General features: G+C 47.9%; 1 protein-coding gene across 1 annotated transcript in view; it reads right to left on the reverse strand.

Annotated features, from left to right (window-relative positions):
- The window catches only part of LOC117054537 (cadherin-related family member 5-like), a 33,197-nt gene extending 9,059 nt beyond the window's left edge, over positions 1 to 24,138 (reverse strand). Inside the window, exons 1-11 of the mRNA XM_033163485.1 lie at positions 23,985 to 24,138; positions 21,061 to 21,120; positions 19,808 to 19,900; positions 17,859 to 17,945; positions 15,988 to 16,098; positions 11,810 to 11,980; positions 11,600 to 11,690; positions 6,501 to 6,607; positions 3,117 to 3,317; positions 876 to 1,007; positions 513 to 591 (exon numbers count right to left, since the gene is read on the reverse strand). Coding sequence (XP_033019376.1) covers positions 513 to 591; positions 876 to 1,007; positions 3,117 to 3,317; positions 6,501 to 6,607; positions 11,600 to 11,690; positions 11,810 to 11,980; positions 15,988 to 16,098; positions 17,859 to 17,945; positions 19,808 to 19,900; positions 21,061 to 21,120; positions 23,985 to 24,113 — 1,261 coding nt within the window. The 5' untranslated portion in view covers positions 24,114 to 24,138. The remainder of the gene's footprint in view (positions 1 to 512; positions 592 to 875; positions 1,008 to 3,116; positions 3,318 to 6,500; positions 6,608 to 11,599; positions 11,691 to 11,809; positions 11,981 to 15,987; positions 16,099 to 17,858; positions 17,946 to 19,807; positions 19,901 to 21,060; positions 21,121 to 23,984) is intronic.
- Between the last annotated feature and the right edge of the window lie 3,280 nt (positions 24,139 to 27,418).

Consider the following 27,418-nt stretch of genomic DNA (forward strand, 5'->3'; position numbering starts at 1 on the left):
TTAACCACTACACCACACTGGCTCTCAGATGCAGCGCTGCAGGTTACAGGCACTGCAGGTTGCAAACGCACCTCCTGCATGGATCGAGTTCGCAACCCAAGCGCCCACTGTACAGTGGTACCTCGGTTTTTGGACGTCTCCATTGCTGAACATTTCAGTTTTCGAAAGCCAAAAACCCAGAAGTGAATGCTTCTGTTTTCGAACGCGCCTTGGAAGTCAAACGGCTTCTGCGCCGCGTATCTGTTGTTTTTCACAACTCTCTCTGTGGAATTGGCAGTTCGTCCTGTGCGCCTCGCTTTTCGAACGTTTCGGAAGGCAAACGGTCTTCCGGAACGGATTGCGTTCGAAAACCGAGGTAGCACTTTAACGGAAGAAGGGCCTGTTGCTCTGCACCGCCAGCCTTCAGCAACGCATGGTGTGTATGTCCTTTCATGAATAGCTGAGAGGCCATGCGCAGAGAGGGAGCCTGCCCACCCGGTCGCCCGCCCGCCCAGTCGCCTGCCCTGGCATACCTGCCTGGCCAGGACTCAGCACCTCCACGTTGACCGTGGTGTTGGTGGTCTCGCCCGACTCCTCATCTCGCGCAAGGATCTAAAGGAGGAACAAGATCTGAGCATCGCCAAGAGCACACAGGTGAGCACCGAGAGGAATTTGGGAGTGAAACGGAAGGTGGCAGACTCTCTTTCCTGGCGAGTTTTCGAGCCAAGGGATTCTCACACTGTGATTCCTTCTCTCGGCTCTGGTGCCACCTGCTGTTGGACTCCCTGCCTTCCTCCCAACCGGACCCACCGGGAGCCAGCTCCCCACTGCTCCTGTACAGTGCAGGAGAGCGACCCCGGCTGGACGCTGGGGGTGGGGTGGGGCTCAGCTCGAACCTGCAAAGCGTATCGCTGTTGAGCACTCAGGTGGTCGGCGCGGGCGATGAGGAGTCCGCCAGGGGTGACCTGGAAGAGCTGCGTGTGGTTGGACTGGCGCCTGAGGCTGTACCGCACTGCAGGGTTGAAGCCCTGGGGAGAAAGGACCCACGTGAAGAAGGAGAAGAAGAGGAAGAGGAGGAGGAGGAGGATATCCCGCTTTCTCACTACCCAAATTGGCCTAAACCCAGAATATTTTCTTAACGGAACTTTAAATGAGGCAAAAATTACTATTACTCAGAGACTTCACGATGTCGAATTACAACAAGAAGTTGCCTTACTCCCGGAGAAGTATAGATGTTTAAAATCTTGGCCTAACTTTGCAGCGGCCCCTTATTTAACTAATATCACTAGTAAAGCCTATGGATGGGTCTTCTCTAGAGCCCGTTTTGAGACAATGCCTTCAGCAGTACTGTATGGCAAATTTATGAAGGTCCCAATGCATGCGCGTCTCTGCCCCTGCATGTCTAACAAGGTAGAATCCGTTACTCACATCCTTTTATTTTGCTAATTCTATAGTGAAGAACGTGCTGGATTTATTTTACCCCTTTTAACAAAGTTTACACCCTTACAACACTATTTGGAATCCTCCCCCGAAATTTTACGAAAATATCTTCCGGAGGATTCTTCAAGTCTAGTATCATATGATGTGGCTAAATTCTGCACTTTAGCTATTGAGAAGCGTAAATCTCTTTTATTGAATAACACATTGTAAAGTTCCTTTGTGTAATTGTTTTATCTCTGGTGATGTTGTTGCCGATTTTTCTCTGTTTGGATTCATGATTTTCTGTGCTACTGGCTTTTGCAGTAATAAAACTGACTGACTGCCTGAAGGAGTCTCAAAGCGGCTCACATTCTCCTTTCCCTTCCTCCCCCACGACAAACACCCTGTGAGGTGAGTGGGGCTGAGAGACTTCAGAGAAGTGTGACTAGCCCAAGGTCACCCAGCAGCTGCATGTGGAGGAGCAGGGAATCGAACCCGGTTCACCAGATTACGAGTCCACCGCTCTTAACCACTACACCACACTGCAAGCAGCCTCCGGGGCAAAGGTGTGTGTCTCGGTGCACAGAGCACCTGCATGCAGAAGGTCCCACCTCCATATAGGGCTGGAAAGATCCCTTGGCCGAAATCCCAGACAGCCACAGCCGGTCAGTGGGGGAAATTCTGAGCAGGGAGGTGAGAAGGTCTGGCTCCCATGTTGCTATGCGCCCAGGGAAGTGGGGCTGGCGCTATGGGAGAACAGGAAGGCCCAGGCTGCTTATAGTGCCTCGAAATGGGGTGGGGAAATGGGGGCAGAGGAAACTGGGGAGGGGGGGGACTCCGAATTGGGGCTCTGCGGCACCTGAATACTGCAGCATGTGCAGTAATAGAGGTTTTATATTGGACATCCAGAAGAGGGGGAGGAGAAGGGGGGAGGGGAGATAGAGGGGGGGAGGAAAGAGGGAAGGGAGGGGTGAGAAGTATGGGGGGGAAGCACAAGAGAAGTCCCCGGTGGCAACTTGGGACAAGTCATTCCTGATGGAGTATTCAGGAAACACACTGGGCTGTGTTTGGCTAAACCCTACTGAGAGTAGACCCATTGAAACGAAGGAGCCTCGGTCAGCCACATCCATTAACCCCAACAGATCTACTCGGAATAGGGCTAGCAAAGACCCCACCCCACTGCGGAGTTATTTTCACTCCCGAAAGAACAGTGGACTTTGCCTTATACAGTGGGACCTTGGTTCTCAAATGGCTTAGTTGACGAACAAATCGGCTCCCGTAACCGAAAACCTGGGAAGTGAGTGTTTCTGTTTTTTGAACCTTTTTTGGAAGCTGAACATCTGACGCAGCATCTGCTTGAGTGCAGGAAGCTCCTGCAAGCCAATCGGAAGGCGCGGCTTGGTTTTTGAACTGTTTTGGATGTTGAACGGACTTCTGGAATGGATTATGTTCGAGAACCAAGGTACCACTGTACTGAGCCAGCTCACTGACCCCTTTGGCTTAGAGTTGCCCACACTGGCCGGCAGCATCTCTCCAGGGTTTCAAGATGGGCGTGATTCCTTTGCACCCCTCCTGCATGCCTTCCGGTTGAGATCCCCGCATTGCAGGGGGTTGGACTGGATGACCCTCGGGGTCCCTTCGAACTCTGCGACTCTAGGATTCCCCACCACGCCGACCTTTCTGGGCTGCCCCACCCAAACCACAGCCAGGTGACTCACGTCGGGGAAGTCCATGTCGGTGGCCAGGACGAAGAGCACCCTCCTGCTGTACGTCAGGACCAGAGAGGCCGTGCTCTCGCCTTCGTGGACAAAGGCCTGGTGCTGGGACTTCTCAAAGTGCGGCGCGTGGCCGTTGGCTGCCAGGATTCGCACGCGGACCTCGGTTACGGCGTATTTCTTGGCGTCGTTCACCTGAGAGGCCTGAGAGAGGGGGGGGCTGTCAGGATGTCCTACAAACGAGTAGGACCCTGGCAGAAACACATGCCCTCCCTCCTGGGCGATCGCTCGGGAGCTTCATAAGCATTCCTCAGCCCAAACATCACAGCGACTGATGCCAGAAGACATCAGCACACTTAGGGATCCGCAGAGGTCAGACCTCAGCAACTCAGCATCTAGGCTAATCTACTTTATTTACATATAAACACACAAGGAGCACTTCAACATGGCTCCATCTCTCTCTAGCATCAGGCAGCAAAGAGAGAGAACAAAGGACAATAGTCCCACTTCAGGGAACACAGTAACACGAACATCCTGTCTTCGGCACATCCCATTCCTGTGGAATCAAAACACACACCGTCATGTGATAGACAACAATCCCATGACTGCACATGGGAAATGAATCTCCAACAGGAGCAGCAGGCGGGAGGGAGAGAGAGAAGGCAGTTTGCTGCAGAAATGCGACCAGCGAGTGGCAGGATTCAGCTGCAGGCAGGGGCGTAGCAAGGTAAACTGGTACCCGGGGGCATGGGAAGGTCAGGTGGTACCCGGTGCGGAAAATTTCTTTTCAACCCTCCCATTGATCCCCCCCCGCAAAAATGGTTTTACGTTATTTCATATTTTCTTACAAAGGAATAATAACAAGTAATAATAATAAAAAACTTTTATTTATATCCCGCCCTCCCTGGCTGAAGTCGGGCTCGGGGCAGCTAACATCAGATACATAACATTGGTATAAAACCAAACAATAATTAAATTACCTCCTAAAAACATGTCAAAATCAAATTAAAGTCTAATTAGATGGCTTTCCACAGGGTTAGGGTTGGGAACCGCAAGTGCTCCACTGAATTGAAATTTCATAGGAAAACGGCCAAGTAAACAGCTATTTTCATGGAGGAGGGTTAAGATATTAACTGATATGCATGAAATTTCATATGTAGCTATATAATCCCTAGCATAGTAAGATAAGACCTTCGGAGCACGCATTTTCAAAAAAAAATTCAAAAAAAAATCAATTCCCCCCCCCAAAATAAATTGTTCCTTGATAATTTGTCACCCCCTCCATTATGGAACACGTGGCGGCCCCCCCCCCTTGCTACGCCCCTGGTTGCAGGGCAACGCTGAATCCAGCCCTGGTTCCTGGCTTTAGCTTTGCATGGTGAGATTAAAAGACCCTCCGTTAATTCTTTCATTTTATGTTTGACTGGTTTTCAATTAATCAATTAATGGGCAAGCTTTTTCTGGGGGGGGGGGGTGCAGCGGAGGGAGAGGGTGCGGGCCGTTCTTTCTGATCCTCGGCGGTGCAAAATTCATGGGGGGGGGAGCAGGAAGGCCACAGAGGCAGGAGGCAGAAATAAAGCAAAGAGCAGCTGAACTTTGGAACTCCCTGCCCATTGACAGCAGGCAAGACTGGAGTCCTCGGCATAGAGGGAAGTTTTTAATGTTTGCTGTTTTACTGTGGTTTTATAATTTGTTGGAAGCGGGGCAGAGGGACTGGGGCAACCCAGAGTCACGTGGGTGGCGTATAAATTAAAAAATATTATCGTTATTGTTATTACTGTATTGGCCTGAATATAAGCCACACTTTTTTCCTATTTCCAACCATGAAAAGTTAAAAGTGCGGCTTATATTCATGAACTTATGCCGCCAGGAAAGAAGCATGGCTAACCCCCCCACACACACACACACTCCAGGAAGCAGCCCGGGTATTGTCTTTTCCTCTCCCCCCCCCCCCTGGCTTCAATTTTAAAGGTGTTTCTTATTTGCTGGTGGGGCTTATATTCGGGCCAATACGGTATTATTATTATTTTCTTTGTTTAAGCAAGCCCACCTAGACATGTAACCAGATCTGGCATGTATTATTGCAACACGCAGTTTAATTTTTATTACGTATATTTACCGTATTTTTCCGTGTATAAGACTAGGTTTTTTCCCTTAAAAAATAATGTCAAAAATTAGGGGCCATCTTGTACATGGGGCCATCTCCCCCCATTTTCTTAAACCTGTGTCCCCCCAAAATAGGGGGCGTCTTATACATGGGGGGGGGTCTTATAGACGGAAAAATACGGTATATTTTTAGCAGCTCATTTTGAAAGAAAAAAAATCTGGCTAACTGGTTTCTAACGTCTCATTTTAACAGGAACTGGGATGTACCATATTTTCGCTCCATAAGAAGCACCTTTTTCCTCCTAAAAATTAAGGGGAAATATCTGTGCGTCTTATGGAGCGAGTGGTGGTCCCTGGAGCTGAATTGCCCAGGGGCCAAAAGAGGATCATGCTTTTTATTTTACAAAGAGAAAAGGGGGTGTTGAAAGGACCCCGCTCAGCAGCTGATCAGCAAGAGATCGGGAGAGAGATAAGAGTCCCAGCTCCCTTTCAGCCCCGCCCTCCATTGTTGAAGGTGCTGCAGAGGGAGGTTGTTTGTTTCCCCAGCAACATGGGACTGGCTGATTAGATTATCTGTCTGGAAACTGTAGAAATGGCCCCCTTTCCTTCAGAAGCTGCAGAAATGTGAGTTGAACCCCTTTGCAAAAGAAGCTTCGCTTTTCTCCCTTTGCAAAAAAGCTGCAAAACCTTTAGCTGATCCTCAAAAAAACCCCAGGGTTTTTCCCTTTGCAAAAAAAGCTGCAAAACTTTTAGTTGATCCTCAAAAAAAAAAAAAACAGGGCTTTTCCCTTTGCAAAAAAGCTGCAAAACTTTTAGCTGATCCTCAAAAAAAAGGGCTTTTCCCTTTGCAAAAAAGCTGCAAAACTTTTAGCTGATCCTCAAAAAAACAGGGCTTTTAGAGGAGGAAAACCAGAAAAATATTTTTTTTTCTTGTTTCCTCCTCTAAAAACGAGGTGCGCCCTATGGGCCGGTGTGCCCTATGGAGCGAAAAATACGGTATGTTTTAGGCTTAGAGGCTTTGGTGACGATCGATAAATCGATCAGTTAAATGGATTCGTCGCTTTTTTTTCCCCCAAAGGCAACTCAAAGCGATTCAGAAACAAAAATCAAGCAGTGTTTAAAAAAAATAATACCTGTGGCATAAAAACAAAGGGGGGAAAATCACACCGGGATTGGGGGCTAAGGCTGGGAGTTGAGAACCGCAATCCCCCCTCCATTGCCCCGGATGCAAAGAAGCCAGGGAGTCACATGACCTCTGCTCTCTCAGCTGCAGGGGCCTACCATGACACTGAGGCTGTAGACCGGAGTGCGAATCCTGCTCTCCACAGGCCGCAGCATGGTGATGGCACCCGTGACATTGTCCATGTGGAAGTAGCCGTGGTCTGTCCCTAGGAAAGAAGGGGAGGCAGTGTTAAGATAGGGAATATTGAATCATAAGACCCCCCTAAGGTCATGTCGTCGAACCCCGTGCAGTGCCGGAATCTCAACTGAAGTATCCATGGCAGGGGGCCACCTGATCTCTGTTGCATCAGGGGGAGAAACTCGTTTTTCTTTGCCGTTTTGATGAGAAATGACCTAGTTTGGAACCAGAGGCTTTCCTATTAGGAATCGTAGGTGCAGAGATACCAAAGTAGCAGAAACGATTACAGCGGGACCTTGGTTCTGAAACTGAATCCGTTCCAGAAGTCCGTTCCAAAACCAAAGCGTTCCAAAACCAAGGCGTGCTTCCCCACAGAAAGTAATGCGAAATGGATTAATCCATTCCAGACTTTTAAAAACAACCCCCCCCCAACAGCAATTTAACATGGACTTTACTATCTAACGAGACCATTGATACATAAAAGGAAAGCAATAAACGATGTGCTGCACTCACACAGTCAATCCGTCAGTAGCCGAGCTGGGTTCCGCACAGTCACAAAAACAAAACGAAAAGAGCAGCGAAAATGAAAATGCAAAATAAATAGCAAAAACAGACAGACCTCGTTGTAACACTCGAATCGGAAGCGTAACACTCAAAACGGAGCATGTTCGGCTTCCGAAAAAGTTCGCAAACTGGAACATTTACTTCCGGGTTTGCAGTGTTTGGGTTCCAAGTGGTTCGAGTACCAAGGCGTTTGAGAACCAATGTGCCACTGTATTTATGCATGCAGCAACAGCATAACACCACTGAAAAGGTCCTCTCTTCACTACTGGGGGATAGGGGGCGGGTGGGAGTGGGGGACTCCCTGGTCCTGAATGGGGTAACTGTGCCCCTGAAGGACCAGGTGCGCAGCCTGGGAGTCATTTTGGACTCACAGCTGCCCATGGAGGCACAGGTCAGTTCTGTGTCCAGGGCAGCTGTCTACCAGCTCCATCTGGTACGCAGGCTGAGACCCTCCCTGCCCGCAGGCTGTCTCGCCAGAGTGGTACATGCTCTGGTTATCTCCCGCTTGGACTACTGCAATGCGCTCTATGTGGGGCTACCTTTGAAGGTGACCCGGAAACTGCAATTAATCCAGAATGCGGCAGCTAGATTGGTGACTGGGAGTGGCCGCCGGGACCACATAACACCGGTCCTGAGAGATCTACATTGGCTCCCAGTACGTTTCCGAGCACAATTCAAAGTGTTGGTGCTGACCTTTCAAGCCCTAAACGGCCTCGGTCCTGTATACCTGAAGGAGCGTCTCCACCCCCATCATTCAGCCCGGACACTGAGGTCCAGCGCCGAGGGCCTTCTGTCGGTTCCCTCACTGCGAGAAGCAAAACTACAGGGAACCAGGCAGAGGGCCTTCTCGGTAGTGGCGCCCGCCCTGTGGAACGCCCTCCCATCAGAAGTCAAGGGAATAAACAACTACCTGACATTCAGAAAACACCTGAAGGCAGCCCTGTTTAGGGAAGTTTTTAAACTGTGATATTTTAAATGTATTTTAATGTTTGGTGGAAGCCGCCCAGAGTGGCTGGGGAGACCCAGCCAGATGGGTGGGGTACAAATAAATTATTATTATTATTATTATTATTATTATTATTATTATTATTATTATTATTATTATCATCATCATCATCATCATCATCATCATCATATTACTGGCCCAGAGATGGAAAGAAGATAAAGTCCCAACTGGAGATGAATGGGTGATGAAGGTTGATGGACTATGCCGAAAAGGTGAAATTGACTGGGGAAACCAGGAAGCGAAGAACTTTAAGAAGGGATGGGAGAAATTGATAATGTATTTAAGAGAACACTGTAAACAACTAAAAAATTTGGCAGGATTTGAGTAATGCGTGTGATGGACTAAAAAATATGTACTTAAAATGGAGTATTTTTTAAAAATAAATAAATAGAGAAAATAAGAGAAGCAGTTGGAGAAAAGAAGGGCGGAGAGGAGTCAAAGGATTCAAGTAATCCTAAATGATGATGCTGATGTTTAACATCTGGATTTTAATTTGCAATGTAAAACTTAATTAAAAAAAAAGATTTGACCAAAAAAAGGAGAGAAACAACCTAGCTTGCCGTCCAGAGTGGCTGGGGAAACCCAGCCAGATGGGTGGGGTATGAATAATAAATTATTATTATTATTATTATTATTATTATTATTATTATTATTATTATTTATTATTCAGAAACTGCTGACGCGAGCACAAATACAGGTCTCTTTTGAAATTTGTGCATCTCTGAATACTGCCCCCCAAGAGTTCTCTCCACACCCCCACCCACTAGGTCCACCTGCCACATAATCCCAGCCCAGCTTAAACTGTTTAATAACCCTCCCCATTGCATCAGGGAGGAAGGATTCAAATTCCTCCCCCCCCCCGGCCACCTCCAACCTCCAGCACCTGCTTCCAGCACCTTCCATCCAATTTGCTCCCTGAACAGCTATTGGGCCAGGCAATTGGATTGCTCAGTCGTCGCTCTGCAGGTGACACAGTTTTGCAGCCGGAGCGGGTATAGTATATTCTGGCGTATAAGGCTACTTTTTAATCCAGGAAAATCTTCTCAAAAGTTGGGGGTCGTCTTATATGCCGGGTGGAGAATCTGCAGTCGAGTATATCCCAAACTCTATATTTAAACTGGAAAAGTTGGGGGTCGTCTTATACGCCGGAAAATAGTGCACACACACACACACACACACACACACACATGTATGCAATTTTGCAAAAGGAAGATAATAGCATTAATACCCAGCCATATGCCTACTATATGGAAGTTAACCATGGGACAACAAAAATGGATTTTAGGCGCTCTAATGGTAGCTGATATTGATGAACTGGAAGAGTGAAAACATGATCTCCTTCAATCAGTAGGCTGATAATAGGATAAGACTACAAACGGACTGCTTTCGGATGTAGACTCTGCTTGGATAAATATGACAATAATTGGAACAAATTTATGCAAAACGTAGTAGGCTATTAATATTTACATCAGTATTAGGATAAGAATATCAAATTTCTAAAAGAACGTATTGGTTAGGCTATTTTTGTATGAATTCTTGTAATGTCCCCCCCCCATTACACAGTTGTGTGGTTTTTTTCCCTTTTTGTATCACTTTATTGCTTTATAATTGAATTTTTTTCAATAAAAAACAATTTAATTTTTTTAAAATAAAAATAACGAAAATTCATCTCCTATTTATCAGCTCCTGATAAACACCAGTATGAAATTTTGCAATAAAATAAAATTAAATAAAACCCCAGTCTTATGCACCTTGGTGTGTTATTTTCACTAATATATGCACTTCAGAGGAGTTTTACCTCACTGCCAGATATCCTAGAAATAAGCTTTGGCAGGTGCGAGAACATGTGACCCCCCCCCCCATCCAAGTAATCTAAGCAGGAACCTGCCCTTCCTTCCTCGATTTGCTGGAGGGAGAAGCAGGGGCGTACCCAGGATCAAAACGGGGGGGGGGGGGAGCCATGGTCGTTCAGGTTCAAAAACAGCTTCAAAAAACAAAAACAGCTTCAAAAAACAGAAAAACTCCCCCCCCCCAAATGGCTGAAAAACTCAGTTTCCCAGGATCCTCAGTCCTCGCAAAGGAACTACTCACCAGGCAAGGGAACTCAGTTTCCCAAGCTCCCTTGCAACGATGAATCCTGGCAAATTCAGAAACTGTTCCTTTCTTTCTGAAATTTCAGAAATAGACTGGAAAGAGAAGTGGCTGAATTGCAACTAATCACCAAACTTAAAACCATGGAGAGACCTGGTCTGAACAAAGACATTGGATTCTTATCTCATTATACATGACAAAGCTATCTTTAGCCATCTCACCCCTTGCCTTTCCCTGCAAGACTAATTGCAGCCGTTAAGAGTCGTCAACAGGTTTACCACACCTATCAGCTGATCACCCATTCCCACCACCCTTCTGATAATACCCCTCCCCACTCCCTCAGTATATTTAAGGGTCTGGTGACTTCTGTTTCAGTGTATCTGAAGAAGTGTGCATGCACACGAAAGCTCATACCAAGAACAAACTCAGTTGGTCTCTAAGGTGCTCCTGGAAAGAATTTTGTATTTTGTTTTGAATATGGCAGACCAACACGGCTACCCACCTGTAACTGTTCCTCTCTTGCCAGCACGATGTAGCGTGGATACAAAAAGCAGGCAGACGAGGAAGGATGAGACCCCAGGCTAAGACCATGGTCAGCCCTCGGATTCGCCCCCTGACCCTGCCCAAGTCTCAGCCTGCATCCCCACTTGACCAAGCAGGGTGCAGGCTAGGATCCGGTCTCTGATATAATAATAATAATAATAATAATAATAATAATAATAATAATAATAATAAATTATTTGTACCCCGCCCATCTGGCTGGGTCCCCCAGGCACGCCAGCTCTTTGTCGGCACGAGGGAGGGGGAAACAGCCTCCGACCCGGAAGTGCGCTGGAAATACTGTGCGCACACGCATATGGGGGTGCGCTCCCCCGCCCTGCAGCCAAACGCGCGATCGGCGATGGAGACACCGGTCCGAGGTGCAGTAAGTTTGCTGGCCCCTGGTATAAACAAACAAATGTGACAACTTTTTTTTAAAAAGGCAACCAGTTCAGACCTCTAAGCACGGGAGTTGCACGTTGACAAAACTCACCATATCACCTGAATGTGCCCATTCAGACAACCGCCCCCTCCATCGCCCAATGCTCCCTTGGGGGAAGCTCACGTCCCACTCGGAAGCCTCCCAGAAAAGGCCCCTGTCCTGGCTGCTTTGGCTGAGATTCCTGCATGGCACGGGGTTGGACTAGATGGCTCTTGGGGTCCCTTGCAACTCTACGATGCCCTGATTCTAGAACCTGCTGGGCCATGGGAAGAAAGAAAGGATGCTGGGCTCGATCGGTCCTCTTAGAACTTATCCAGGAGCCAGCCGGGATCTTCTTCTGTCCCCTGACCGCCCCGTCTCCAGGGACCCCCCAGTACCTGAGAGAATGGAATAGGTGATGGCCGCCTTCAGGTCGCGGTCTCCGTCCTCGGCGTGGATGGGACCCGGCAGGAACTGGAGGGGTTCTGTCTGCAAGAGATAAACAACCTTCAGGGAAAGCGGGCAGAGGAATGTGCATGGCGGCAGGGGAGCGAGTGCGAGTCTCTGCCCTGCACGCCGCATTTTTAACACCAGGCGCCTCTCCTCACCTTGACTTCCCCTTCCGTGATGTTGGTGGTGTAGATGGGGCTGACGCAAACGCCGACCCCGTCGTGCGACAGGAAGTTGCACGGCAGGAACTGGGGGTACTGGTCGTCCCCGTCCATCACGTTGACCTGGATCCTGGCTGAGGAGTTGTACCTCTCCTTCGTGTTCATTTCCTGGGGCAGAGAAAGCTCAGGTTAAACGCCCCAGTGTAAGAACATGAGGAGAGTGCTTCTGAATCAGGCCAGTGGCCCATCCAAGTCCAGCATCCTGTTCTCGCAGAGGCCAACCAGATCCCTCAACAGAAAACCCTCCAGCAGGATCCGAACACAAGACCCCTCTTCCCCTCCTGTGGCTTCCAGGATCTGGTGGAGGAAGAGCAGAGCTATTGTGGTTAGTAGTCATGGATGCCTCTTGTCTTTGTCCATGGAGTTTTCTTGGCAGGGATACTGGAGTGGTTTGCCAGTTCCTGCTCCAGGTGGATCACGTTTAGTCAAAACTCTCCACCATGACCTGTCCGTCTTGGGTGGCCCTGCACGGCATAGCTCATAGCTTCCCTGAGTTATTCAAGCCCCTTCGCTACGACAAGGCAGTGATCCATGAAGGAGCTAAGATCATGGCCACTGGTCCCATCACCTCCTGGCAAATAGAAGGGGAAGAAATGGAGGCAGTGAAAGATTTCACTTTCTTGGGTTCCATCATCACTGCAGATGGTGACAGCAGTCACGAAATTAGAAGACGCCTGCTTCTTGGGAGAAAAGCAATGACAAACCTAGACAGCATCTTAAAAAGCAAAGACATCACCTTGCCGACAAAGGTCCGTATAGTTAAAGCTATGGTTTTCCCAGTAGTGATGTACGGAAGTGAGAGCTGGACCATAAAGAAGACTGATCGCCGAAGAATGGATGCTTTTGAATTATGGTGCTGGAGGAGACTCTTGAGAGTCCCACGGACTGCAAGAAGATCAAACCTATCCATTCTCAAAGAAATCAGCCCTGAGTGCTCACTAGAAGGACAGATCCTGAAGTTGAGGCTCCAGTACTTTGGCCACCTCATGAGAAGAGAAGACTCCCTGGAAAAGACCCTGATGTTGGGAAAGATTGAGGGCACAAGGAGAAGGGGACGACAGAGGATGAGATGGGTGGACAGTGTTCTCGAGGCTACCAACATGAATCTGACAAAACTGCGGGAGACAGTGGAAGACAGGAGTGCCTGGCGTGCTCTGGTACATGGGGTTATGAAGAGTCGGACACGACTGAATGACTCAACAACAACAACAACAACAACAACAACAACAACAACAACAACAACAACGTCATGGATGGCCCTCTCCTTCCCCATGAACTTGTCTAATCCTCTCTTAAAGTAATCTAGGTTGGCGGCCATCCCTGCCTCTTGTGGGAGGGAGTTCCACACGTTAACGCTGCAATTAAGAGGAGTTTCTTTTGCAAAGAAGTTTTCCCCATCGTAACGCACAATGTAATTTTCACTAATCATGCATTTCTCAGAGTTAGGGCCACCAAAACTTTCTGACAGTAAAACTTTCTGACAGTAAGAGCTGTTCGACAGGGGAACTCCTTCCTCGGAGGTTTTTAAGCAGATGTTGGGTGGCCATCTGTCCTGGATGCTTTAGCTGAGATTCCTGCATTGTAGGGGGGTGGACTAGATGACTCTTGGGGTCCCCTCCAGCTCTACAATTCGACGATTCTACAAAATCAGAGCGAACGCTCATTGAACAGCGAAGCGTCCTCTTGCAAAGGAATCGCGGCCAATGCTCTCCGAACACGTCACACGGTCTTGAGCCGCAAAGGCCATAACGCACCTGCGGGCACGTGCCGTGGGTGGCTGCCCCAGGGCATACCTGAAGGGCGTCTGGTTCAGAAGCAAACAAGCGGGGGGGGGGCAAGGATGAAGAGGCGGGAGCCAGAGCAGGACGGGCCTCGTGCAAAGGAAGGTGGCACTGGGCACCGTGCCACCTGGAGAGCAGCCCGAATCTGCCTCGCAGGACAGGTGTGGGCGATGCAGAAGGGCTGGGGCAAAACTGGGGGGGGCACACGCCGTTTGGGCAAAGAGGGGAAGAGCCACACAGATGGTGGGGGGACGGACGCCTGTTGGCATTCCTGGGGCCACGAGGGGATGGGGGCCAGCTCTGGATGCAGCGAGGTGCCGCTTCACATTAGCCCTCTTAGGGAAATTAAAAGAAGGGGGGGAGAGAGATTTAAGCCGTTAGCCGTGAAGGGGGGAGCTGACAGGATTACGTCACCCCCAATTAGCCAGCTTAGGGAGGCGCAGGCGGCTGTTAATGAGCCGGCCAGCGGGGGGGGGGGGGTGCCTGAAAATAGCTGCCCACAGGGAAGAGTCTCGTGGTCTCTCCGAAAGGCCTCTCTCTCTCTCCCCCGCCGCTCAGGTTTCGGTAGCGATTCCCGCACCGCAGGGCAGTTGGGCGGGAGAACCCTGTGACTTTCTCCACGGCAGTCTTCCCCAACCTGGTGCCCGCCAGATGTTTCGGCCGACGTCTCCGATCAGCACGGCACGTGCATCTCGAGGGCGCCGTCTCGGCGAAGGCTGCCCTGGCCACTCCGTGTTTGCCCCGCCGGCGGACCGAAGGGAGTCTCCTTTGTCGTGAAGCGCAGACTGTGGAACTCACTGCCACAGGAGGCAGGGGTGGCCGCCAACATGAACGGCATTAAAAGAGGACAGGGTGAGGGCTCACAATGGCTGTGCTCTCGTTCCTGCATTGCAAAGGGGTTGGGCTAGATGACCCTCGGGGTCCCTTCCAACTCTATAATTCCACGATTCCACAATCCCTCTGCAGTTGGAGGCTGCAATGATTCTGAATACCAATTGCTGGAAACCACGCGAGGGGAGAGGGCTCTTGTGGTCGGATCCTGTTTGCGAGTTTCCCATAGGCATCTTATTTACATGGGTCGACCTTCCTGCTTTTGCTTCTGTCTGGACGGGCTGTTGGCCTGATCCAGCAGGCTTGTCTTGGAATCATAGAATTGTAGAGTTGGAAGGGACCCCCAAGGGCCATCTAGTCCAACCCCCTGCAATGCAGGAATCTCAGCTGAAGCATCCATAACAGACGGCCACCCAACCTCTGCTTAAAAACCTCCAAGGAAGGAGAGTCCACAACCTCCCAAGGGAGTCCGTTCCACTGTCAAACAGCTCTTACCGTCAGAAAGTTCTTCCTGATCTTTAGCCTGATTCGACTTTTTGTAACTGGAAGCCATGGGTTCGGGTCCTCCATCCCAGAGCTGGAGAAAAACGTTCTTATGTTCTCACAAGGTGCTCATGTTAATGTTTGACTCAGGCCCCAGAGGGGGGCCTCTTGAGAGTTCCTCCACTCTCAGAGGCTCAGGATAGTAGCCTGGGAGGCAGGGCCTTTTCTGTGGTGGCCCCTAAGCCATGAGACTCTCTCCCCATGGGGGCATGTCTGGCACCTTCATTGCACACCTTCTGGAGGACGCTGAAGACACTTGTCCCTGGCCTTTGACCCTTGGGAGCCAGTGTGGTGTGGTGGTTAAGAGCGGTAGACTCGTAATCTGGGGAACCGGGTTCGCGTCTCCGCTCCTCCACATGCAGCTGCTGGGTGACCTTGGGCTAGTCACACTTCTCTGAAGTCTCTCAGCCCCACTCACCTCACAGAGTGTTTGTTGTGGGGGAGGAAGGGAAAGGAGAATGTGAGCCGCTTTGAGACTCCTTCGGGTAGTGATAAAGCGGGATATCAAATCCAAACTCCTCCTCCTCCTCCTCCTCCTCCTCTTCTTCTTCTTCTTGTTCTTCTTCTTCTTCTTCTTCTTCTTCTGGGTCCTTTCTCCCCAGGGCCTGTTTTTAGAACCCATCTTATTTCTGTAACCGCAAGTTATTTTAAATTGGTCTTAATATTTTAACGTTCAAAATCTTGTGAGCCGGCCTGGGGCCTTAGGGTGGGGTATTAATAAGAATAAGGATAATGTGTTCGAATTCTGCTCCCCAAAGGCATCTGGTTGGCCTCTGTGAGAACTGGTAGCCATTGGCCTCATCCAGCAGGTTTTACTTATGTTCTTACGAGTTGCTGAGAAGACAGGTACGGGCTGGCACCCTGATGTGTGGCAGCAGCGAGGGGCACCAGCGAAGAGAGGATTCGGCCCTTGTGGGTGCCCCCCCATGTCCCCCCCCCATCTCACGCTCCCCTCCTCACCACAGCATGGATCACAAACTCCAGGTGCCTCTTGGTCTCAAAATCCAGCGCTTTGCCCAGGACGATCCTCCCGCTGTTGGGCAGGTCGATCCGGAAATATTTCGCATCGGCCTGGAAGTTCAAACAGGGGTGGTAGCCATGCAGCTGGCACGGCAAATGCCCACAGAGGGTGACAAGCCCAGCAACCCTCCGGGTCCCCTCTCCCAAACGCCCTTCTCCCGCACACCCACCCCGCTCACCCCTTGCCCCGCAAATCCGTTTCCTCCACCCGCACAGGAATTGGCCGTAATCTACGCCCACGGCCAGGTCTAGGTGTCCTGGTTCCCCACCGGCTAATCCCACGCCCACACTGGCGTTGCCATGGAGCAAAGGGGGCCGGCGAGGGACGGGCAGACGCACTGCGGCCGCACGGTTCTGGCCGAGCGAGGGCTGGGCACCGGCCAACACAGCCAAGGCTCCAACACAAAATGGTGCGAACCCCTTTGCTTGCTTTCTGCTGCCGGCGAGCCATTTGGAGCTGGTAGGACGGAAGGTCGGGAGCTGAACAGAAGGTGGCGCCAGAGCCGACGGCAGGAGACCCGCAACTTATTTGCTGGCACCGTTGCGGCTCTGCGTTGTTGCCGGGGAAGTGGATCCATAAACGGAGAGGGGAGCAGTCAAAAGGGGCACCCGAGTTCTCGCAATGGCCCAGTGAGATCTCACGCAAGGTGGTATGGTTTAAAAAGCTCTCTCCATACCCGGGTTTGCAAGGCCTTCCCTCGGGGTTGGATTAGATGACCGCCAGGGTCCCTTCCAAGTCTACAGTACTGTGATTCCCACGGCCCAGTAAGACAGGGATAGCCACACAGGGGCGTTTGTGTGTTCCGAGTGCAATTTTGCATTTGCATGCAAAGCCCCGGAACGTAACCCCGGCACAAGTTTCGAAGCTGCTAGAATTCTAGTTCTGCTAATAGTAATAGTAATAGTAATAATAATAATAATAATAATAATAATAATAATAATAATACTCCGCCCATCTGGCTGGGTTTCCCCAGCCATTCTGGGCAGCTCCCAACTAAATATTAAAAACACAATAAAACACCAAAGGTTAAAAACTTCCCTAAACAGGGCTGCCCTCAGATGTCTTCTAAATGTCATATACCGTAGTTGCTTATTGCCTTGACATCTGACGGGAGGGCGTTCCACAGGGCGGGCGCCACCACCGAGAAGGCCCTCTGCCTGGTTCCCTGTAACCTCACTTCTCGCAGGGAGGGAACCGCCAGAAGGACCTCGGAGCTGGACCTCAGTGTCTGTGCTGAACGATGGGGGTGGAGACGCTCCTTCAGGTATCCTGGGCCGAGGCCGTTTAGGGCTTGAAAGGTCAGCACCAACACTTTGAATTGTGCTCGGAAACATACTGGGAGCCAATGTAGGTCTCTCAGGACCGGTGTTATATCGTCTCGGCGGCCACTCCCAGTCACCAGTCTAGCTGCCGCATTCTGGATTAGTTGTAGTTTCCGGGTCACCTTCAAAGGTAGCCCCACAAAGAGCGCATTGCAGTAGTCCAAGCAGGAGATAACCAGAGCATGCACCACTCTGGCGAGACAGTCTGTGGGCAGGGAGGGTCTCATCCTGCATACCAGATGGAGCTGGTAAACAGCTGCCCTGGACGCAGAATGGACCTGCGCCTCCATGGACAGCTGTGAGACCAAAATGACCCCCAGGCTGCGCATCTGGTCCTTGGTGCATTGGGGAGGTCGGTACACCAAAAAGAATCCTGTACTGCCCCTATTGCCAAACTTCCAGAACATTTGTACTAAAATTAAAGTAATCCCCAGCTCCAACTAAAAGTTTATCTTCCTCCTCCCGGTGGGCGTGGGAAGAAGACTCACCGACGTGCCGTCAATCACGTACATGAGGGTGTCGCCATCGGCGTCCTCTGCCTGGGTGCTGAAGATCACGGAGTGAGGGGCAGCCAGCTGGGGAAGAGAGGGTGGGAGAGCAGGGTTAGGCGGGAAGTCAGGCCTAGTGGGAGGGGTCTTCCTTACCGACTCTCTCATCCGTCCTGGGATATATGGCCATGAAACATTCCCAGGCACAGCTCACCTGCCCGCCATGAGAGGGAACGGGAAACACTCTATTTCGGCAGGATATCAAGTTCCTCAGGACTAGCCTTTTCCACCGCGGTTTAGCAGTTAAGTCGTGCCTTGAGGACCAAGGAGACCCGGGTTCAAATCTTTTAAAATGTATTTAAAAGAGCATTGTAAGATTTAAAATTAGATATCTTTTTTGAAGATAGGATAGGTTGTAGAAAGGAAGATAGATAGTTAAATGATTATGTGATAGGATTAGGATAAGAGATGGAGGTAGTTATTGTGATATTGATATAATATAGGTTAAGAGATAAGAGATGCTAAATGATAAGTTGTTGTCAGAAAATGGATAGTATTAGGTTAAATTGGAAGTTACATAAAGCTATTTACAAGGGACGCTGAAGGAGGAGATAGGAGGAAGTCCGATTAAGATGTGAGGAAAATAGAATTTGTTAAAGATAGAAAGATTTTTGTATTTTTTTTCTTTATTGTAGTTTTTATTGTTTTTAGGTTGTTGTTGTTATGTTTATATGTTGTTTAAAAATCTGTTTAATAATAATTATTTTTTTAAACAAATCCTCACGCCGCTATCAAAGATTTACTGGGTGACCTCAGGCAGGCGTGCCAAGTTGCACCCAACATGCGAGGGGCGGCGGCTGTTGAACATTGATGGATGGTGTCACAAGCACGAAGCTCTGTCCCACCACCGGGCACCTTTGCCCAGCACACCATTGGGTGAGGGGGGCTTGTGTGTGTGTGTGTGTGTGTGTGTGTGTAAAGCACGGTTATTTCTCTTCCTGAACTCCTTGCAAAAAGCTTGGTATTTCTCCTCTCGAGTCCCCTATTCTGGAGAACGACCCGGGGTTACATTTGCAACGGCTGAGATTGCAAACTCTTTAGAGTACCTTTTGGGTGCCTGACCCTTTGTTACTCTCTCAAATCTACGCATAAGATGTAGATCCTCTTTGCTGAGTTTCTCCTGAACAGGACTTTTAGGAGAAACCTTTCCAATAGTAAACAGTGGCTCTAAAGCATCAGGAGAAACGATCAATCAGAGGACCGGCGTCTCTGGAACCATAACTCAGCTACCAATGTTATGAAACCGTCCCGCGGGGGCAAGTTGTGAGACTGACCCCTAGATAGGGACGATGCCTGCGTGCCCTCCTGGCTACTCGAGTCCAGGGGCACATTGATAATATGCAATTGTTCCCCAGAGTGAAGAACAACACACACAAGCCATTAAGGCTAAAAACTACTTTATTGCAGATATAATGCAGAGTATGTCTCTGCTTGCAAGCTCAGTAAGTCAGAGCTGTGCATAAAAGCGTCCAGCATCTCTCAAGCCAGAACTGAAAGTAAGACTACAAAAACATCACGTGTGTGAGAAGGACTAGTGGCTTTCCCACAGAATGGAAACAGACACATAGTCACGTGAGCCTCGCTGCTGAGGCTTTTGCAGCTCGGCTTGTAATAATATCACAATATATTCCAGCCCCCCACAAGGTCTGAGGGATGGTGAACCGGCCCCTTGCTAAAAAAGTTTGCTGGCCCCTGATTTAGAGGATTAGCTGTGTTTTCAGTTCAAGCATTTTGTACATTTGCATACAAAATACGTGAACACATTTTTTACCTGACCCTAACAGGAGCCCACTGGGGCTCAATAACTCTTCTGCTTTGCTATCTATGGGGCAGATTGGGGAGAGAGATCTGAAGCACCTGGATACCCTAACTGGTATGGCAGCACTCACCTCACTGATGTTCTGCGTCAAAATGGTGTCCTCCTGGAACCGCGGCTTGTTGTCGTTCTCGTTCATCACCTGGACTATGATCCTGTACTCCGCCTGCCAGGGAAGAAGAGGGTGTTGTGAGGGGTTTCCCTCGAGCGCCGCCTGCCCCGGAAAACTATAGTTCCCTTTGTGGGAGAAATGGGTTTGGAGAGAGGCCTGCGCCCTGGAGTTCGCAGACGGGGATCACTGACAGCAAAGCAGCAGCGGGTCCCCCGATGATCCCGGATCTTGATTTACGATTTTGTGCTACATTTCACAGCAAGGCTCCCATGGGAGAAGCGTCAAAGGGCGCCAGAGCTACAGGAGACGACCGTCGGCATCCGCACCATGCATTTGAAACTCTACGACTCTGCTTTCCGCAGTCACGGCTCCCCCCAAAAGAATCTTGGGAACTGTAGTTTGCTGAGTATACATAGGATGACCCCTTTGACCCTCTCAGAGCTACAGGCCTCAGAGAGGTTTAACACCCAATCCTTCTTCCCATGGAATGCTGGGAACTGTAGTTTTGTGAGTGGAACGATTCTCCTAACAAACAACTCTTAGCATCCTTAACAAACTACAGTTCCCAGGGTTCTCGACCATTTCAGGTGGTGTGGTACTGCTTTAAACGTAGCTCCATCACTCTCAGCTTTTAATCGCATTGTTTTCTGGAACCCTAGACTCTCACAGCAGGAAATATTATTATTATTATTATTATTATTAATAATAACAGTAATAATGATGATGACAGCAATACTGTGAGAGGGAGGTTTGTGTCGGGGACAGGACTCAACCTTCACCCAGGTGTGAGTTTGTGTAGAAACCGGCCTAGCCCTATGAAGGTAATATTTGCATTCGTAGCTATTAACTTCAATACATAACAGTGGCCCCACCCACTTTTGCCTTTTGCCCCGCCCACGGTGGCACGCGGCCCTCAGGAGGTGGCTCGGAAGGGAACGCGGCCCTCCAGGACGACAAAGGGCAAGTCTGTCCTTGCTTGAATTCCCCTTGGAAACATTTGGGGCTTGCCTCGCAGGGCCGGTGTGCACGTGGTTAGCAAAACCGGGGCCGTAAAGCACTTTGTAAGCAGCAGCCGCAGCCGTGCTGAGCAGGACACCGGGCGGCAGATGCCAAAGGAACTTGGTCTTGAAAGGGGGAGTTTGGAGGTCCTGCCCAGGTCGTAGGGATGTCTAAAGCACATTTGGGCAGAGATAATAAAATGCAGTATTTTGTACCGGTGAGAAGCCGTCTTCCATGCATGTGAAGGCGACGATCAGAACAGGGGTTTCCAATGCCTGGAAGAGAGAGAAAAAAGAGAGCATCACCCCAGCATGATTCATGCCTCTCTCTCCTCAACTTTGCAAATGCAGATAGATGGTATATTACACCACTAAATGGCAAAAATGTACCAAACCGGGTCAAATACATGCTGGAAATGTAAAGAAAAAGAAGGTACGCATTATCCTATGTGGTGGGAATGTAGAGAAGTTTTAAAAATGAATTGGGAGATGATATATAATGAACTGAAAAAAAATGTTCAAAATGACATTTGTTAAGAAACCAGAAGCATTTCTGTTAGGGATTCTAGGACAGGACCTGCCAAGGAATGCAAAGAATTTATTCACATACGCTACAATGGCGGTGAAAATCTTGTTGGCACAACCATGGAAGAATGAGGAAATACCCACGGAAGAACAATGGCGAGAAAAACTGATGAGTTATGCGGAAATGGCAAAGTTAACATATAAATTATGTGAGAAGGACAGCCGGGACTTTAAGAAGGAATGGGAACTTTTTAGGTAAAAGTAAAGGGACCCCTGACCATTAGGTCCAGTCACGGATGACTCCGGAGTTGCAGCTCTCATCTTGCTATACTGGCCGAGGGAGCCGGCGTACAGCTTCCGGGTCATGTGACCAGCATGACTAAGCCGCTTCTGGCAAACCAGAGCAGCGCACGGAAACACCGTTTACCTTCCCGCCAGAGCGGTACCTATTTATCTACTTGCACTTTGACGTGCTTTCGAACTGCTAGGTGGGCAGGAGCTGGGACCGAGCAACGGGAGCTCACCCCGTCATTGCGGGGATTCGAACCGCCGACCTTCTGATCGTGTTACAGAAATTATGGGGAGGGGGGTCACCTAAGCAAAGTCTCCTCCCGAATAAACTCATTGGGGTATGAAGTGCTGCCCTTAAGGGAACCATCTCTCTGCCATGATCCAGTAGGCGAGAGACAGGGAAATGCCTCAGCAGGTAATCTCTGGGTGCTTCAGGAAGCCACTGGGCTAATATCCCTCAACTGGAATCCCATTGTTCTCTCCCAGATAAGTGCTCAAGGTATCCTTGCCAATATTTAACACCCATTCACATTTGCTCAAGGCTATCTCCCTGATATTGCTCTGTTTCCCCCATATGCTAATTTCCGCCCTCCCTTCCCAGGTGTTTTTCCTATATGTCAATCATGTATAACCCTTCCCTTTAGTGATGTAGTAATGATGTTTCCAAACTGTATTCTGGGATATGATAGGAGTTTTTAAAAGTTCTTGTAAAGCTGCTCTTGTGGTGCAGTTTTGACTGTAACCTATTGCGCAATAAACCCTGTATTGTCCTTGCTCCAGTGGCTGGACGTCTTTTATTTAACTCCGCAGAAACCAGTGGGCTTATCCCTAAGGGCCAGGTGGCTGGGCAGTTCCACACCTGGGATTTTCTGTTACAATCGGCAAGCCCTAGGCTCTGTGGTTTAACCCACAGCGCGACCGCGTCCTTGGGCCCAGTGCCGTACAACAATTTTATAAATGCCTTGGATAAAAGGAACTGAGAAGATCCTCATCATATTTGCAGGTGGTAGCAAACTGGGAGGGGTAGCTCATGCCGCAGAAGACAGAGCCGGGATTTGGGATGGCCTTAAAGATTGGAGAACAGGGACAGATGTAACTAAATGGATCTCAGTAGGGACAAATAGATGGTACTGCTCTTAGGCAGGGGGGAAATCCGAGGCACAAATATAGGATGAATCATAGAATCATAAAACTGTAGAGTTGGGAATGGACCCTGAGGGTCATCCGGCCCCACCCATAAAACCCTTGGGGTCCCTTTCAACTCTATGATTCTATGATTCATAAGAACTTGGTCGTTTAGTGTGGCGGCAGCCACCCTTGGGAACTCCCTGCCTATTGATATCAGGCAGGACGCTTTTCACTGTATTCTGCTAGAAACATGGGAGGATGGATGGCGGCTAACAGATTGAGTTTGAATCCTGACAAGACAGAAGTACTGCTCTTGGGGGACAGGGGGCAGGCAGGTGTGGGGGACTCCCTGGTCCTGAATGGGGTAACTGTGCCCCTGAAGTACCAGGTGCGCAGCCTGGGAGTCATTTTGGACTCAGCTGTCCATGGAGACACAAGTCAATTCTGTGTCCAGGGCAGCTGACTACCAGCTCCATCTGGTACGCTGGATGAGACCCTCCCTGCCACGGACTCTTTCGCTAGAGTGGTGCATGATCTGGTTATCTCCTGCTTGGACTACTGCAATGTGCTCTACGTGGGGCTACCTTTGAAGGTGACCCGGAAACTACAACTAATCCAGAACACAGCAACTAGACTGGTCACTGGGAGCGGCCGCCGAGACCACATAACACCGGTCCTGAAAGACCTACATTGGCTCCCAGTACGTTTCTGAGCACAATTCAAAGTGTTGGTGCTGACCTTTAAAGCCCTAAATGGCTTTGGCCCAGTATACCTGAAGGAGCGTCTCCATCCCGATCATTCAGCCCAGACACTGAGGTCCAGCGCTGAGGGCCTTCTGGCGAGAAGTGAGGTTACAGGGAACCAGGCAGAGGGCCTTCTCGGTGGTGGCACCCGCCCTGTGGAACGCCCTCCCACCAGATGTCAAGGAGATAAACAACTATCTGACTTTTAGAAGACACCTGAAGGCTAGCAGGCGGGGCCCATGACTTACACCATAGGAGCCTACACAACACAAAACACTGTTGCTGTAGGTAGGTTTTATTCTATTTGTTTTTTATCTTATATTTTGGAAATGTACATCCAGGTGTTTTTTTTCCCTTTGATTTTTTTGGGGGGTGGGGGCCAATCTTGGGGCCCTAAGCTAGAGCTTGTTTAGCTTATATGTAAATCCGCCACTGGACGGTAGCAACACTCACCTCTCGGTCCAACACCTTTTCCTCGGAGACGTTCAGCCGCACAGCCTTCCCGTCCAAGTAGAACCAATCGGCATCGATCCCGCCCAAGGTCAGCTGGACGGCGTCGCCCTCGGGATCGCCGGACACCATTAACTGGCAGACCAAGGTGCCGTAGGGACTGTTTTCCGGGATCTCGGTGAAGATGTTGCTCCCCCCGCTGCACTGGTCAGCAACCGCTGGCGGTCCCGGAGAGGGAAAGGGAAAGGGACACGTCAGACACCGCTGAGAATTTCACAGAAATGTAGAAGGGCAGAGTCGGGAGGGAACCCCGGGGGTCATCTAGCCCAACCCCCTCGACTGGCTCTATCCACACCAATTAGTATTCAGGGCTCGGGCAAAACTGTTCCACGCTACCCCAATTTCTGATTGGTGAGGAAACCCTGGGGTTCCAGCACTCATTTGGGGTTCTGCTTCCTCAGAACAAAGGTCAGCGGAGGATATATGGTTTTATATATTTTTAATAAGAATTTATTAAATTTTTGATAATACAACACAAACAAAACACTACAAAAATGACCAAAAATACAAAAATACAAATACAAAATATACAAAAACAAAAATCTCAACAAAAACAAAAACACTTATTTAATTATACTCATACTCTTACTTAACATTGTTAGGGGACCTCCTCGCATCCTCTCTTTCTGCGTTCATTGCATATCCTCTTTAGTAATTTCAAAACATTATATAATCGTCATTCTCTTATTTCTCCTTAAAAAGAAATTCTATTACCTAATTCTTCTCTCCTATCTTAAACTAACTAATTTCATAACTGTAACCTTATAAGTCCTCTGATTCCATTCTTAGATAACAATCTTTACGTGCTGTTTCAAATAGTCTTTAAATTTCTTCCAATCCTCTTGCACCATTTCCTCCCTCTGGTCTCGGAGTTCCCCGGTCAGTTCTGCGAGTTCCATGTACTCAATCAACTTCATCTGCCAATCTTCAACTGTTGGTAGTTGTTCAGTTTTCCAGTTTTTAGCTATTAAAATCCTAGCAGCTGTTGTGGCATACATAAAAAAATGTTCTGTCCTTATTGGGGATTTCATAGTTGGTCATGCCTAGCAGAAAGGCCTCTGGTTTTTTACTAAATGTGTTTTTCAACACCTTTTTAAGTTCATTATATATCTTCTCCCAGAAGTCCTTTACCTTTGGGCACGTCCACCACATATGAAAAAGGTACCTTCTACTTGTTTGCATTTCCAACATTTATTACATAAACCATGATACATTTTAGCTAACTTAACTGGAGTTAAATACCATCTGTAAATCAATTTCATAATATTTTCCCTTAACGTATTACATGCAGTAAACCTAATACCCTCTTTCCACAATTTCTCCCAATCTTCCAACATTATGTTATGTCCAACATCCTTTGCCCAATCACTCATTACCGATTTAACCATTTCATCTTTCGTATGCCACTCTAGCAACAAATTGTACATTCTGGAAAGATTTTTAGTGTTTGGTTCTATCAATTCCGTTTCCAACTTGGATTTCTCTGACTGAAAGCCATATTTCTTAACCAACTTATAAACTTCATTTATCTGATAATACGGCAACCAGTCAGATACTTTCCCTTTCAATTGCTCATAACTCTTCAATTTATAATTCTGACCTTCTTGTTCTAATATATCAGCATATTTCGGCCAATTAGCAGGCATATTAGGTCTTTTATAGGCCTTTGCCTCTAAAGGTGATAACCATCTGGGAGTCTTTCTTTCTAGCAAATCTTTGTTCTGGATCCAAACCTGATACAATGCATTCCTAATAATGTGAGATTTAAAGGCTTTGTGGGCCTTAACCTTATCATACCAAAGATATGCATGCCAACCAAATACATTGTCATGTCCTTCCAAATCTAAAATATCAGAATTTTCTAACTTAAACCAATCCTTTAACCAGCAAAAGGCCGCAGCTTTGAAATAAATCCTAAAATCTGGCAGTGAGAATCCACTTCTTTCCTTAGAATCTGTCAGTATCTTGTATTTTATCCTTGGTTTCTTCCCCTGCCAGATAAATTTTGACAAATCCTTTGGCCACCTTTTGAAACAATCTATCTTATCAGTGATTGGAAGAACTTGAAATAAAAACAACATTTTTGGCAAAACATTCATCTTAATAACCGCAATTCTGCCCATCAAAGACAATTTCAATCTAGTCCATATATCCAAGTCTCTTTTAATCTCACTCCACAGTTTTTCATAATTGTCTTTAAACAGGTTTAGATTCTTAGGAGTCAAATTCACCCCCAGATATTTAACCTTATTGACAAAACTAAGTCCTGTTAAAGTTTGTAGCTTCCGTACCTGCATAATTGTTAAGTTCTTAGTTAAAATTTTAGTTTTTGCTTTATTCAACTTAAATCCTGCAACCTGTCCAAATGATTCAATTGTCTCCAATACTTTAACCACACTGGACTCTGGATCTTGTAAAGATAGCACTAAATCATCCGCAAAGGCTCTCAATTTGTATTCTTTCTCCCCCACCCTAATCCCTTTAATATTCTGATCTTTCCTAATCATATTCAATAGGACCTCCAGGACAGTTATAAAGAGTAGAGGGGAGATAGGGCATCCTTGTCTCGTTCCTTTCTGTATTCTAATTTCTTCTGATATCACATTGTTTATTATAATTTTTGCTTTTTCTTCTTTATAAATGGCATTTATGCCATTTGAAAAACTTTGACCGACCTCCATCTTTTCTAAGTTTTTCTTCGTAAAACTCCAAGAAATATTGTCAACGGCCTTCTCCGCATCTATAAACATCAATGCAGCTTCAGTATTTATCTTTTTCCCCAATTTCTCCAATATATCCACAATATTCCTTGTATTACTTGTTCATATGTTTTCCAGGTAAAAAACCCGCTTGGTCTTTGTGGATATAATCCTTCAAAACTCTTTTTAACCTTGTGGCCATAACATTTGCAAAAAAAAATTGTAATCCACATTTAAAAGTGAAATAGGTCGATAATTCTTCATCTGAGTTTTATCTGTTTCTGGTTTCAATATCAATGTGATATTAGATATCCACTGCAAACTTCTAGTAGAGGTTGAATCAGCCAGTCCAGTGGTTGAGTGTTATAATCTTTTCTTCTGGGATTTTATGCAAACCATTCTTTTCCAGAAATTTCTCTATGATGCCTTCTTCTTGTTTATCCTCTTTGTACAATTGTTTATAAAACTTCTGAAAACATTTTCTGATCTCCTCGGGATTCTCCACCAGTTTATCATTAGCTTCAATGTTTGTGATGGTATTTAATTCCTGTCTTTTCTTTAAACTTTTGAAGAAATAAAGTTCTTGCAGTCCCAATTTTCTAAACTACTTAATCAAGAGATAGAATGGAAAATCAGATTAATGAAACAGAAAACTTTTGAAACTTTGAATTGTGATGA

The sequence above is a fragment of the Lacerta agilis genome, chromosome 10, assembly GCF_009819535.1.
Source record: "Lacerta agilis isolate rLacAgi1 chromosome 10, rLacAgi1.pri, whole genome shotgun sequence".
NCBI lineage: Eukaryota > Metazoa > Chordata > Lepidosauria > Squamata > Lacertidae > Lacerta > Lacerta agilis.